The sequence below is a fragment of the Ascaphus truei genome, chromosome 4 (assembly GCF_040206685.1).
Source record: "Ascaphus truei isolate aAscTru1 chromosome 4, aAscTru1.hap1, whole genome shotgun sequence".
In the NCBI taxonomy this organism is placed as follows: Eukaryota; Metazoa; Chordata; class Amphibia; order Anura; family Ascaphidae; genus Ascaphus; species Ascaphus truei.
In genome coordinates this window covers 290,185,699-290,201,196 of record NC_134486.1, presented here as the reverse complement: position 1 = coordinate 290,201,196, position 15,498 = coordinate 290,185,699, and the positions used below count along the sequence as shown (strand labels likewise).

The 15,498-nt window shown below is 39.8% G+C and overlaps 1 protein-coding gene across 1 annotated transcript in view; it reads left to right on the top strand.

The window, feature by feature from the left end:
* The window catches only part of REV3L (REV3 like, DNA directed polymerase zeta catalytic subunit), a 150,674-nt gene that overhangs the window by 84,734 nt on the left and 50,442 nt on the right, over nucleotides 1-15,498 (top strand). Inside the window, 2 exon segments of the mRNA XM_075597629.1 lie at nucleotides 12,762-12,999; nucleotides 13,676-13,812. Coding sequence (XP_075453744.1) covers nucleotides 12,762-12,999; nucleotides 13,676-13,812 — 375 coding nt within the window.

Here is a 15,498-nt window from a genome sequence, read left to right as displayed (position 1 = left end):
GTGTAACACACACATTCCCAGCTAGCTCAAACTCCTACACCCACCACATCATGAATATATATTTATGCCAAAATGAGTGCTACTGAGCATGGCAAATGTATACAACAAGACAGGGGTGCCCTATGCGACATAAAATTGACAAAACATATATGGTAATAAGTATTTAAACCCCTGTGATCGGGGTTGAAATGTGGTTTTTACAATGCAAGCGGGTAGTGTGCTGGCCGTGGGAGCATGTGCAAGCATGTATTGGTGTCCTAAGTGGGTTTTGGAGCAAGCGTCCTCTCATTGCTCCTGAAAACCGCAATGCGCAATTATGTTATAAGTGCAAGTGCCTTGAAAAAGATCTTTCCCGTAGGTGGATTAGCTTGCAAACCAGCGGTGGCCACATCTCTTTCCATAGCTTTGCGCCTCTGGATAGCCAACGTGGAGAAAGAACTAGAAACGGGCATCAAGCGGACATGAATTCTGAGTGCACTTGCTGAAATAAAGTTGGCAACTGATTTTACATAGCGGAAGCTTCTCTGGACACAGTGTGTTTATGTGCAAGGGGCACTGTCAGTAGCAGTTAGAAGAGCTCTGTTGGTAAGACACTGGGTGGCAGACTCCACATCAAAAAAACTTGTGTTCCCTACCCTACGAAGGGAAATACTTGTATGGCCCAAAACTCAAAGCAAATCATTTTGTAAGGTGTCCGGGGAAAGGAGAGAGGAAATAGGCGATTTCCCCCCCCCCCCCCCCCTAGCAGGACAGCATGCCCTACAGAGAAGCCAAGGCATACCGACCCAGAAGACCCTTTTTACAGCAACCAGATGGAGAGGTGGCCAGGGAAATCTTTTTCGGGGTTCTAGTGGAAGAGGAGCATTCGATAGAGGCAAATTGCATGAGATAATGTGAGCCCTATAATGCTCAATATTAGGAAGACTGGCCCAATTCGCATCTGTATGGGCTCACTCAATAGAAGACAGATGGGAACTTCAATTTATCTTGTCAGGCTAGTATCTAGAATTTATTTTTCTGAGGAAGTGACGGCGCCAGTCACGAAATGCGTAGGGTGGCGCTAATAGTACGTGTGCTCGGAGTACCCTACAGCTGGACGCAAAGCGGTGAGATCATTGGGGTACGCACAGTGAGTCACGGCCGCGAGAGGAGAGGAGTCTCCAACCCCAACTGCAGAGCGACGCTGAGAGGACTCATAGCCGCGGACGGTATTCTGTGTCACATATCACTACTACATACATTGTAAGTGTGTTTCCTGATTTGTGCTAATATTAAATATTTTAAATAGTACTGTACTATGTCCTTTTTTTTATATTTTTGGTAAATGCTTCATCACTAACTACTGCAGAGGATCTTAAAGACCGGGAGACACAGCAATTCTGAACATCCCAATACAGAAGGAGACGGACAAAGTGATTCTGCTTTCCTTGCTTATGACCTACCACTTTTTTGTAAGTAGGCAATTGTCTTTACGACGTGTGCTCATATTCTAGAAGTACTGCGCAATGGTGTGTTTCTCTTTTATCTTTTCTGTAGAAAACAACAATTAGAAGAACCACCGTTATACTACCATTGAGGAAGAAACAGGACTGATTTTCCTATTATTCTTAAAGGGACTGGTATTGTACTGTTTCCACTGCACCAGGGACTTGATCTGTGCTGTGTGAATCTTATATATGACAGGCTTTGGAAGACCTGTCTGTGTTGTCACCCAGGCTGCCATACGCTTGTTGAATGTACAAATTTCACCTGAGTATTTTGATATTTACAATTGTCATTGGTTATCACTATCCCACACTAGGATTATTTGGTCCATGGTTTGGAAAACAGTTGTAAGAATTTCTTATAGGCTAAAATCCATTTTAACTATAGAACTATTGGGATTAGTACTTATCCCTATTTTTCATCATTGGTACATTAGGTATTTTTCCTCACAGGAATTTTTAGGTTTCTATTTGTATGTTATTAGGGTTGTGCATTTTATGCAAGAACCATGGCGAAATAAATTTTTTGTTTCCAGAAGTTCCGGGTCCCATCTAAAAAGCAAGGCATGAAATTATATTCTGTGAGATTTGATGAGGGGCAACGTGATAAAATAAGTTCCTGGGCCACAGAGAAGAACTGGGATACATTCCAGAATATTCCTGGTTAACAAAATGTCTTGAGACTTCATTGCAGCATAAGATCTCAGAGGAGCGAATGTCTTTTTAGAAGTAAAAATATTAAAGATGGTTTGTTTCAACACGGTCATTCAAGGTGTCAGACAATGGAACTGTTTGATCTCAGTGGACTGACAAAAAAAAATATACAGTTAGGTCCGGAAATAATTGGACACTGATAAGTTTTGTTATTTCGGCTGTGTACCAAATTAAATTCAAGTTACAGTAAAATAATGAATATGGGCTTAAAGTGCAGTGTATCAGCTTTAATTTGAGGGTATTTACATCCAAATTGGAGGAAGGGTTTAGGAATTACATCTCTGTAATATGTAGCCCCCTCTTTTTCAAGGGACAAAAAGTAATTGGACAATTGGCTCAAAAGCTGTTTCATGGACAGGTGTGGGCTATTCCTTCGTTATTTCATCATCAAGCAGGTAAAAGGTCTGGAGTTGTTTCCAGGTGTGGCATTAGCATTTGGAAGTTGTTGCTGTGAAGCCACAACATGCGGTCAAAGGAGCTCTCAATGCAAGTGAAACAGGGCATTCTTAGGCTGCAAAAAAAAAGAAAATCCATCAGAGAGATAGCAGGAACATTAGGAGTGGCCAAATCAACAGTTTGGTACATTCTGAGAAAAAAAGAAAGCACTGGTGAGCTCTGCAACACAAAAAGGCCTGGACGTCCACGGAAGACAACAGTGATGGATGTTCGTAGGATCCTTTCCATGGTAAAGAAAAACCCCATCACAACATCCAGCCAAGTGAAGAACACTCTCCAGGAGGTAGGCATATCATTATCCAAGTCTACCATAAAGAGAAGACTTCACGAGAGCAAATACACAGGGTTCACCACAAGGTGCAAACCATTCATAAGCCTCAAGAATAGAAAAGCCAGATTAGACTTTGACAAACGATATCTAAAAAAGCCAGCCCAGTTCTGGAATAGCATTCTTTGGACAGATGAAACTAAGATCAACCTGTACCAGAATGATGGAAAGAAAAAAGTATGGCGAAGGCTTGGAAAGGCTCATGATCCAAAGCATACCACATCATCTGTAAAACATGGTGGAGGCAGTGTGATGGCATGGGCATGCATGGCTTACAATGGCACTGGATCACTAGTGTTTATTGATGATGTGACAGAAGACAGAAGCAGCCGGATGAATTCTGAAGTGTATAGGGATATATTGTCTGCTTAGATTCAGCCAAATTCAGCGAAGTTGGTTGGACGGCGCTTGACTTTACAGATGGACAATGACCCAAAACATACTGCGAAAGCATCCCAGGAGTTTTTTTAAGTCAAAGAAGTGGAATATTCTGCAATGGCCGAGTCAATCACCTGATCTCAAACCGATCGAGCATGTATTTCACTTGCTGAAGACAAAACTTAAGGCAGAATGACCCACGAACAAACAACAACTGAAGACGGCTGCAGTAAAGGCCTGGCAAAGCATCACAAAGGAGGAAACCCAGCGTTTGGTGATGTCCATGCGTTCCAGACTTCAAGCAGTCATTGCCTGCAAAAGATTCTCGACAAAGTATTAAAAATGAACTTTTTATTTATGATTGTGTTAATTTGTCCAATTACATTTGAGCCCCTGAAATAAGGGGACTGTGTATGAAAATGGTTGCAATTCCTAAACGTTTCATACGATATTTTTGTTCAACCCCTTGAATTAAAGCTGAAAGTCTGCACTTCTATTGCATCTGTTTCATTTCAAATCCATTGTGGCGTACAGAGCCAAAATTATGAAAATTGTCGGTGTCCAATTATTTCCGGACCCAACTGTTTCTCCACATCCCTGTCGCATCAGTATATCAGAAGTATCTCGGGTTCGCAGTGAAAGGAAGACATCAATACACAGCTCTTCCTTTTGGTCTTGCGACCTTCCCCCAGACTTTCACCACGGTCCTTGCTCCATTCCTCGCCAACCTAACACAAAACGAATCCAGATTTATCCCTATCTGGACGATTTACTTATAGAAACTTAAGTCAAGGCAAGGCTTGTAAACCACATGCAGATGGTAATTTCATTCCTGTAGCAGCACGGCTGGCTAATAAACGCTCAAAAAAGTCACGTCGTTCTATCCCAGCCTCTTAAATTCCGCAGTCATTTTCAGACGGCACAAGGGGAAAAAGATGTTCACCAAGTAAAGCAAAATTGCAAGCCAAAATGCAAGCTTCAGGCAGTCATGTCAGGTCCCTGCTCAAGAGTGCATGACATTGTTGGGAAAATTCAAATCAACACTAAGCGTTCTAAATGGGTAAGACTTCATTTGAGGTCCCTCCAGAAAACTTTCTTGGATCAGTGGTGCACGACTCCACAAAAGACAAAAACGCCTAGTGCTGCACCTTGACATTTATATATTTAAATACTTACATAGTAGATGAGGTTGCAAAAAGACACACCAACCTATGCTAAATTTAGACGACAGATACTTGACCCTATATCCGTACTTACAGTATATTGTTCCAGAGGAAGGCAAACAAAAAAAAACAGTCATATCATCCAATGATATCTCATAAGGGGAAAAATAAATTCCTTCCTGACTCCTATAATTGGCAATCGGATTACTCCCTGGATCAACATCCGTCCCATGTTAACTTATTTGGTATATCCCTGTATACCTTTCCTTTCTGAAACAGATTTCCAACCTTTTTTGACCAAATCTATTGTTCTGTATCTCCCGTCACAGTCTCCATGGGTAATGAATTCACATTTTAACTGCCCTTAATGTAAAGAACCCTTTCCTTTGTTGCTGGTGAAATCTCCTTTCCTCCAACCTTAAGGGATGACCCTGTGTCCTTTGTTCTGTCCTTGGGATGAATTGTTCTTTTGAAAGCTCCTTGTACTGTCCCTGAGTATATTTGTATATAGTTATCATATTCCCTCTTTTCTTGTGTAAATAAATCTAATTTAGCAATCCGCTCATTAGTTAGATTGTCCATTCCCTTTATTGATTTGGTGGCTCTTCTTTGCACTCTCTAGTTTCATAATGTCTTTTCTAAGGTGTGGTGCCCAAAATTGTACTCCATATTCAAGGTGTGTTCTTACTAATGCTTTGTAAAGGGGCATTATTATGTTTACTTCCCTTCCATCCATTGCACGTTTGATGCAAGATAAGATCTTGTTTGCCTTTGCAACTACTGCATGACTTTGGGCACTATTGTTAATCCTGCTGTCTACAAGCACTCCTAAATCCTTCTCCATCAAGGATTCTCCCCATTTAATTTGTAAGTTGCCTGTTTATTCTTGTTACCAAATGCATAACCTTACATTAATCTGTATTAAACCTCATCTGCCATTTACCTGTCCAAGTACCCAGTCTTCAAGTCCTCCTGTAGAGAAATTAAATCCTGCTCTGATTCTACGACCTTACGCAATGTAGTGTCATCAGCAAAGATGGAGACTTTTTCTCTCTGCCAACCTCAAGGTCATTAATAAACAAGTTAAAAAGCAGGGGTCCCAGTACCGATCCCTGAGGTACTCCACTCACAACTTTAGCCCAACCTGAAAAAGTTCCATTTATGATACCTCTTTATTGTCTATCCTTCAATTAATTTTCAATCCACGTGCATATATTTTTACTGAGTCTAATTTGCTTTATTTTGTAGACTACTCTCCTGTGTGGAACCGTATCAAAAACCTTTGCAAAATCTAAGTAAATTTGCATCAACGTTATTACCCTGGTCTAAATTCCTACTTGCCTCCTCAAAGAAACAAATACTATAAGGTTACTTTGGCATGATCTAACCTTCATAAATCCATGTCGACTATTACTAATAATTTTGCTTTGCATTTGGTATTCCTGAATATTATCTCGTATTAAGCCTTCAAGTAACTTACCCACTATTGAAGTCAGGCTTTACGGGTCTGTAATTCCCTGGTTGTGATGTTGTTCCCTTTTTAAATATATTTAAATACTTATCTGTTTATCTTATAAGTAAGGTTATTTAGCTCAATTGTTTGGTCAAAGTATTTAAGCCTACAACCATGTCACGGTATGGTCCTAACCTATATAATTTATCAAGTTTAATGTAGCACTAGGCCTTTTTTTCCTCTTCTATACATGAGGTCATAAGCCTAGTAGCACTCCTTTTTCACACAAAATATATATGATGTGGTAAATTTTGGTTCTGAGCGTACAGGTACTGTGTGTGTTTGTATAGTACTCCACAAAACAGGGTATAAAGTGGAGGGAAAATCCGCAAAAAATGACTGCCTTCAAGAAGAGTGGGTAATTACCACCGATGCCAGTGGTTCTGTATATGGAGCACAGATGCAAGATGCATTGGCACAAGGAAATTGGCCAAGATCTTAGAGCTTACCCAGCAAATCTGCTTCAGCTACATGCAGTAAAAAGCTCTGAAAGCTTTTCAGGCCTTTATCCAAGGCAAACATGTGAACATAAAATCAATCCGCACATCACAGTCAAATAGATTGTAAAACAGGGAGAAAAATGCAGCAAACTATTTCCCCACTGGATTACACCCTGTATTAAAATGGCACACGGCCTCAATAAAAAGCAGGCCTCACTGGGTGTTAAAGCTCACTCAACGAGAGCAATCTCCAGTTCATGGGCATTTAAGGCCCTGGCATCTCCAATACAGATGTGCAGAGCAGCAATGTGGTTGTTTCACACTTTTTTGAAATATTACAAATCTTACATTCAGGCCACAGCTGAAGCAAGCTTTGGTAGTTAAGTCCTACAAGCCGTTATACCTTAAATGGTTTAAAGAGTCTAAGCTATTGTGTTTGTTCCTTCCCTGGGTGGTGGTCGCGTGGGTGTTTCCCCATTCGGTACCACTAAACCCTGACGAAGCACTCTAGTGCGAAATGCGTAATGATTGGTCGAGCCGTGTGTGAACTTGTGGAGTGAGTATAGCTATAGTAGCGTCCTTGCCTTGAATGCGCTGATATTTTCTAAGCTGTAAATTTGGATATTTTCTTTTCATTTGAATACATTTTACTACAATTATTGTATACAATTAGACTGTAAGCTCCTCAGAGCAGGGACTCCTCTTCCTTAATGTCTAAAGCACTTATTCCCATGATCTGTTATTTATATTATCTGTTATTTATTTGATTACCACATGTATTACAGCTGTGAAGCGCTATGTACATTAATGGCGCTATATAAATAAAGACATACAATACAATACAATTTTATATCATACTTACCTTGGTGCCCCTATCGCCTTCTTCCATTTTTTGTCAGATTTCACACACAAACACCTAAATCCATTAAAGCACAGCAACACATTCTATAGTATATATGTTCCATGCTATTAGTGATATGTAATATACGAGTAATCGTACCTAAAGGCTACGACGCTCTACAGTTGCACTCCAATATTAAGAAGCATGCAAAAATTACCTTATGTTGCGATGTCTCCGAAATGGAAAACTACGAGTGTGTCTCAATGAGTTATGCGATTTACAATAGAAAAGGGAAAATAAGCGCTGTTTCTAAACGAAAACAGATGTCTTTAGCTACAGCATTAAGGACATTTAACATTGCTGTGAATTCCATGCAGCTCAATATCACATAGAGATGGCAGTGAACTAGCACACATTTTGCTAGTTTTAATTCGCTTTTCTGTTCACCACATGCTCACACGTACATTTTCACTAATCTCTACAATTGATGGAAATTATTTGGAGCTGTGTACCTGGGTATACTGCAGCACCCTCTGTTGGGTAGGCTGATCAAGCGAATTGTGACTAAGATAAGTTTATTATAATTTTGGTTTTATACACCTAGCGGGCATAATGTTTGCGCTTTACAAATAAACGATGTTAACATTTTTAACATGCCTACTCTCGCCATAGTATCTAGCAACCTTTGTAACGAAATAGGCACCTGCATTAAGAAAACATTCTAATGCAAACAAGATAAACAGTATGTCAGGTTTCCTGTCATGACTTGCAGGTATGCTTCTACATGCCTACCAATATCCTCTTAACAGCCTTGTGATTTGAGGATGCCACATTTCATCTGCCCCCATTCACGTAACGAACATCTCACACCATTTTCCTACTGGATCCTCTTACTCCGTTTCTTTACGGTTGCTGCCAGTTTGCCTTTGGTTGCAGAAATCCTGATGACCCCTTTCACTTGGCCTTTTTGTAGTTCATCATCCAGGGACTTGAGGCAACCAGGTAGATGGATAACAAAATGTGCAATTTATTGTACAATTCTGATGGAAAGCAGAGAAAAAAGACAAAGCAAACATAAAGTAGACGGCAGAACAAAACTAATATGAATAACCCATGTGGTGAATCACTGGTTTTATTTTTTTAATGTTCTAATTACTTTTTGCAAACTTGTATGAAAATATTACACATTTTATCATGCATGTACGCTTGCAAGACCACAAGCAGCCATATTTACTAAGCAATGCTATGCCATAAGACACCATGCGGTACCATAAACGCCTTTAAGGCCCATTCACTTGAATCGGACTGTAAGGTCTCTTCCGGCTCCAGATATTGTCTTATGGCATAGCACCGGGAAATATGGGTCCAGGTCTTGTGTAAGTACAAAATAGGTAATGGAGCCTGCAAAGATTAATGTAGTTATGATTAACAATGCTATATTATACCAAATATTGCATGTGTGCATTACATCATGTGTTAATTAGGGAACAAGCTTGGGCAAGTGCTTCAGTATTGGTGTCATGGTATAAAAGGCATAAACATGTGTTCCTACACATGCCAACATGATGTGCGAGTGCCAACATTGCAAGGAATCCTGCTGCACTATAATGATTATGCAGTTTGTCTTTGCATGTTAATTTAGTAAGTTAATTTGAACAATTTGTCTCTGAAACTATTGGGAGGTGAATCATTACTTTCTCACTGCGTTTCTAGATTTGAGAATCATGCCACTATTTCCATTGGTACGGTAGATTATTTTCCTGAAACCAGCATTCATTTAACCACCATGCTGCAGGGACCATACTGTAGCCTTGTGGTCGTTCTTCAAAGCAAAATCCCACAAATGTGTGTTTCATTTATTTGATCTGCCGTCTGAAGCTTGCCAAAAGCTTGGCCCACCCAGGCAGTTGAAACATTTCTGTATCCATCAGATCTTCCTTCTAGCCAGCACATTGCAATGGTAAAGAAATCCAGGCAGGGAGACATACACTATACAGTGTATAAATGCAGAGATGCAGCTCATTGCTCTTTGCTGTTAGAGAAATGAGAATTGGTCATTGTATGATTGAAATAGGCAGGCTGTATAGATATGGCTGTTAAGTTACTCCTTCCTTATTGAAATGTATGTAGAGCACATAGTAATCTTTTCTGTTTCCTGTTCTTTATTCTTTTCATCACAAAAAGAAACAAGAAAGCTGAATGGAAAATAAGGAGGCACAGTTGTGTGGCACGAACCCGGGTTATAGAAGTTACAGGTCCATTGGCAAACATGTCTGTGTAGTGTGATTAGGATAACTGCCTAATTCAGGTTGATACTTTCAGTATCTTTCCTTGGTTCAAATTGTAATTTGCATAGCATTTGTAATCATTATTAAGTGTTCCCCCACTTGTTTTGATCAGTGTGTCGCAATGGGGAAGCTCCCAGAGGTGTGGCAGCACTGGCAGGGGTAATTCTGTTACCATTGTTATGTCCCCTTCTGCTTGGGGAGGAGGCAGTCGGCTTACACAGAGTAGCAGCGTTCAAAGTACATGGTGTACTAATTATATCGAGCTCCTATTAATGTACAGCATTATATTTTACGTAGTAAGGCGCATATTGTTTTTACATCTTTGTCATTCTGAAAAGACCACTTTTTTTTTGATTAGTTTGGTTATAACATTAAGGGGTAAATTCTATACCTGCCAAAGTGCCCTTTTGGGGTGCAGCTCCGGCAGATATAGAATAGGGCCTGAAGTATGAATATTCTGGCGGGGGGCACGTGGAATTTATTTCATTCTTTGACTATCTCCCCTCTTTAATGTGGCATTATAAAAGTGATTTATTTTCACAAAACCTCATTCTGACACTTGTCATCTGAGACCACGTAAGTGGGACAGGCATTAAATGAAAAAAAAATATTGCTATTATCAGACTATACCCACTACTATTATTCAAATATTTGTCAGTGTTGGTCATTCTGTGAAAATACAGCTTGCCTGTCCAATTGAACAGTGCTACCTCTAGTCAAACAATCGCAAATGAAAATTGTTGTTAAAAAGTTAGTTGATGTCTGTCTTCCTTTCTCATTAAAAAAAATGGAATCTAAGCAGCAGCCTGAAAAACAAAAAACACCACCTTCTGAACGCTGTGTAACAAATGATTGCACTCCAGAATGCACTACAGGCATACCCCACATTAACGTACGCAATGGGACTGGAGCATGTATGTAAAGCGAAAATGTACTTAAAGTGAAGCACTACCTTTTTTCCACTTATCGATGCATGTACTGTATTGCAATCATCATATGTGCATAACTGATGGAAATAACGCATTTGTAACAGGCTATATAGTCTCCCCGCTTGTGCACAGCTTCGGCACAGGTAGGTAGCCAGTATTGATGTTCAGGACGTACTGACAGGCGCATGCGTGAGCTGCCATTTGCCTATTGGGCGATATGTCCTTACTCGCGAGTGTACTTATAGTGAGTGTCCTTAAACTGGGGTATGCCTGTAATGTCTTTATGGTATCCTATGTAATGCAACAGCACTTTTTCAATTAAAAAAATTTCAATGGTACAATACTGAAATAATTATTTTAGACATATTGAAAATCAAAGCACATATAAAATGTTCTTATTTTCTAATCTTCATTAAAATTGATAAACCCAGTTTTTTTTTAATTACAGACCTCATTCCTATTACTTATTTGAGAACCTATCAATTTACTGATCTCTCTGACGTGCTACAGAATAGAAATGAAATAATCAGTGCGGACAACAGTCAAGGACTTGTTGAAAGGCTTCTTCAACAAAAAGATTATTATTTAAAAATCAAGTAGGGGAGACTGCATATATAAAATGAAATCCTGGGCGGAATTCAAATAAAGATGGTTGTGTGTGTGTGTGTGTGTGTGTGTGTGTGTGTGTATATCTATTTGTGTATATATACATATATGCGAAAGCTCCATAGCGCGTTTCTGTATAATAAGATTTAATTCAGACTCTATTTAAAATCCAACAACTCACAAACGCTGCCGGTATATGCGCAAAACTGAACGGTTCATCAGATCAGGAAATGACGGAGATGAGAACCTCACTCCTGGACGGACCGATGACATAGTTCCGCTTCCGGATATGAATCAGAAGGTGCAGCTCCATGTGGCTTCCTCCGGTGTCTCGGCTTCACAAAACCCTACGCGTTTCCTTTCATCTCTCACAGCCGCAACACACACACACACACACACACACACACACACACACACACACACACACACACACACACATATATATATAAAGGGGAGAGAAAGCACACCATGTATACAAAACAATTGGCTCATAGTTGGCAAGTGCACACACCATAAATAGTATAAAAAAGATACTTCACCAAAATCAAATGACCAGGGAAGGAGAGACCACACTACAGGTAGAAGAAAAACAAAAGGTATTTAATCCATATCCAAATGTATCCAACATTCCGGAGCCATCTCAGGACCTCTTCATCGGATGCACCTCCCTGAGATGACTCTGAAACATTGGATATGGATGAAATACCTGTTTTTCTTCTACCTGTAGTGCTGTCTCCTTCCCTGGTCATTTGATTTTGGTGAAGTATATATTTTTTATATCTGTGTATATATGTATGTGTCCAGGGTCCAGGCCTACAATATCAAACTGTGATGTGATTACAGCTCCTTTTGCAAGAGAATTAACCCCTGCAAGTCCACCCTCTTGATCAGAGCTGTACATCACTCCGTTACATACTTTAAGAATAACATATACAAGGGGTCCTTGGTATCCGACGGCTTGCTTTCTGTCGCATGCCTTATCCGACACCTCATAATGCAGTCCGCGGGATGCATAATCTGACATCGGAACCGCTTATCCAACGCTCACCGCCGCGTATTAACATCCGTTATCCAATGGAGGTTTGCGGGACGCATTACATCAGATAAGCGAGAGCCGACTATATAGCCTGGTACAATAAACTGTACATACATAAATCATATCATTGACTGGTAGGGGTAATGGGCTCAACCTTTATTTAAGAGCCAAATCTACCCCTACCATTGCATACGCATCTTTAAATATCCTCGCTACTGCTTTGCTTTTACTCGCTGTCTTTCAGCGATTTGTGTGCCTCTCGCATGCCTCGTTGGGGTGGGAACAAAACCCACTAAAGAGGATTGGAGGATATAAAGTACTGTAACTGATCAGGTCTCCATTTTTGGAATCTATTGCTGTCAATAACATAGCTTTTAAGTTTATTCGAGGTTTGGGGTTATGTTCTATCACACCATTAGGCACATTGGCATTTAAAGGAGGAGAGTTGTGACAGGTTTAATAATTTTCTTGATGTTTTTTTCTCCAACACAAAATATTGTTAGTTATTGTGCTGTATTGTACCCATGATGTAGAAAGCCAAAATGGCGCAGTGACATTTTCTATTTGTAACTTTGTTTATATCAGTGGATAACAGTCAAGATCAAGCGATGATACAATTGCTAGCTGGCCTAGAGGATGATGGGTACCAAATGGACAGCTCAAGGAGGTTATCGCAACACAATTTTTCTGCAAGGTGCAACAACATGCAGAACAGTGACGATGAAGAAAATGAACCACAGGCTGAGAAGGAGGAGATGGAACTTAGTATATTGATGTCTCAAAGATGGGACAGCAACATTGAAGAGCATGATGCCAAAAGAAAGTATGTAAAAAGCATGACAGAAAATTGTTTCCCCTAGATTGATTTACAATTAATTAATTTTAATTTTGGTGCATGGCATACAAGAAATTGTGCTCTAATAACGTTTCCTATTTGCAGTGTATATTACTTTTGAATGTAAGGGATACATACATTATACTGATAAGTTGAGCTTGTAACCAGCTATACAACACTGTTGCCATAATTTGGTAATCGCACAAAGCAAAATGCTGTGGCTGGTAATGTAATTTAATATGATCGCCAAAGAAATTAAATTTCAACCATGCCCCTTGTTTGTAAACCCTCTGTGTGCCAGGGGGGCAACGACACACGAGTGGCAAAGTTCGTTCATATTACGGCAGCATCCCCTAATGAGTCCTCCCCTTCCATTTCCCTGCAGTGCAGTTTGCGTTGGAGCACAGGACACAATCTCCCCTAGAAAACAAGAACTCTGGTCATGTCCCTGGAGTGCCAGATCCCATGACCTAGTGGCTATGTCTTAGGGCACCCAAAGTGTTACTATCTTCCCTCTACTTTTACACTTCCCCTTTGTTTTTCATTTGTGTTAATCACACGCGTTTAAATGTCAATTAGATTTCACTAGCCAACTAGTATTCCTAATGCTCATAAATGTTGTAAGTCTGTGATCATTTATCACCTTCATTATTATTTTTTTTAGTCTGGGCAAGAATATGAATGGAAGTTCATCTGAAGAAGAGGACTCAACAGATAATGAAATGGAATGGAGTAGTAATAAATTACTACTAGCAAATCTTTCTATACCTCAATTAGATGGAACAGCAGATGAAAACAGTGGTAAGGGAACATATTGTTACTAATAACTCCGAAATATATTTTCTCTTAAAAATAGATCAAGTATTGTGGATAAAGCTACAAGTAATTTGATTTCCCATTACTTTTTAGAAGATTGTACAAGATGGCCCTTTGCAGGAATGGGGAGAAGCACCTAGTTTTGAGATAAATATGAGATGTGTGGAAAATGCAGGACTAATACTGCATGAGTGGGGGGGCCACTTAAAAAGAAACATTTATTTAAAAAATTGAGAATGATAGAGCAGATTGATATGACACTATGTCCAATTTCATAGTCCAAGCTGAAAGGTTAAATACATTAGAAATTATACGTTGCCAGCTACTGTAGCACACAGGATTGCCAGCTCCATGTCTGTCGTGGACAAAATGGGAAAGGAAGTAGCAGTAACATCCAGCTCTAAATCTACAAATATCCATTCCCGGTAAAGAGCATTCTTTCTATTATAATTGATAATTTCATGGTTTTATAGGTTAGATAGATCATGGACTTGAATACAGTGTTACTGCTAGGATCACCTTAATTGTTTTCTAATAGCAATTTTTGATGGAACATGCAAAAAAGAATTTTCCTCCAACAAGACTGCAGAAAGCTAGTAGTGGTTTTATGTAGCAGTAGAAGATCTGCAAGTAAAACCTTACAAATGGCACATTATACATTATAAGTTGCACTGGCAAATTACAACATGTAGTTGTTGACCTTGCCTAACCATGAAAATAAGCAAAAAGATGTATCTAAATTCTTAGTGGATTATGTACTGTATTAAACTTGGAGCTGGATATCTTCGGTTGCCGCACTATTCTAATAGTCTTACACAAGACCTTTTAGCATAATAAACTGTTTATTTGCAGTGCGTTTGCAACCTGCAAATAAACAGTTGATGCTAAAATGTCTTGGGAAGACTTTATTAGGATAGTGCGGCAACTGAAGATATCCACCTCCAAGTTTAACTATGAGGCAGAAGAAGATCCCAGGCACTCTTCAACTGCTTGCACCTTATGAAGAAAAACACCCACTGTGATCTAAACAGAGTGCGGTAAGATCTAAAACCTTAATCCTATCTGTATAAAAGGAACAGTTCCTCCTGCCCGCTTGCCCCACGTTTTAATTTTTTTACGTGTGCAAGCAGGGGGTCCCCACAGCCGAACTGCGTTCATTTCAACACCACGGATCCCTTGGTTCTCGGGATGATGATGCTACCGATGGCTTCCCCTCCAGAGGAACAAAAATGGCGTTGTGGGCCAATAGGAAGCTGCGATGTTATCTGTTGCGGCTTCCTATTAGCTCGTGGGACACAGGCATTTAAACAACCGGGAAGTAACGAGTGGCACTGTTTACGAGCATGTAACTTTGGAACCAGGGGGTCCCCGGAGGGGTAATAACTGCGACTTGGCTCTAGAGGCCTCTCTGCTTCCCACCTATATAAAAACAAAAAGGGACTTTGACACCCTGCAACATTTTTCTGCTCACAATTGTCAAATGTAAGGTTTTTTACATTTACAGAAGGTTGTTAAAGTCAGAAGTTTTATCTAATCGGTCCTAGCAAATGTTGAGGCAAGAGGCAAATGCCACACATTATGCAGAATTTATTACATCATTCTATTTTTGTGCCAGGAAATTACTCCTTAGCTCCTATTGATGCTTCCAATTTACAAGCTGGTGTATGCAGC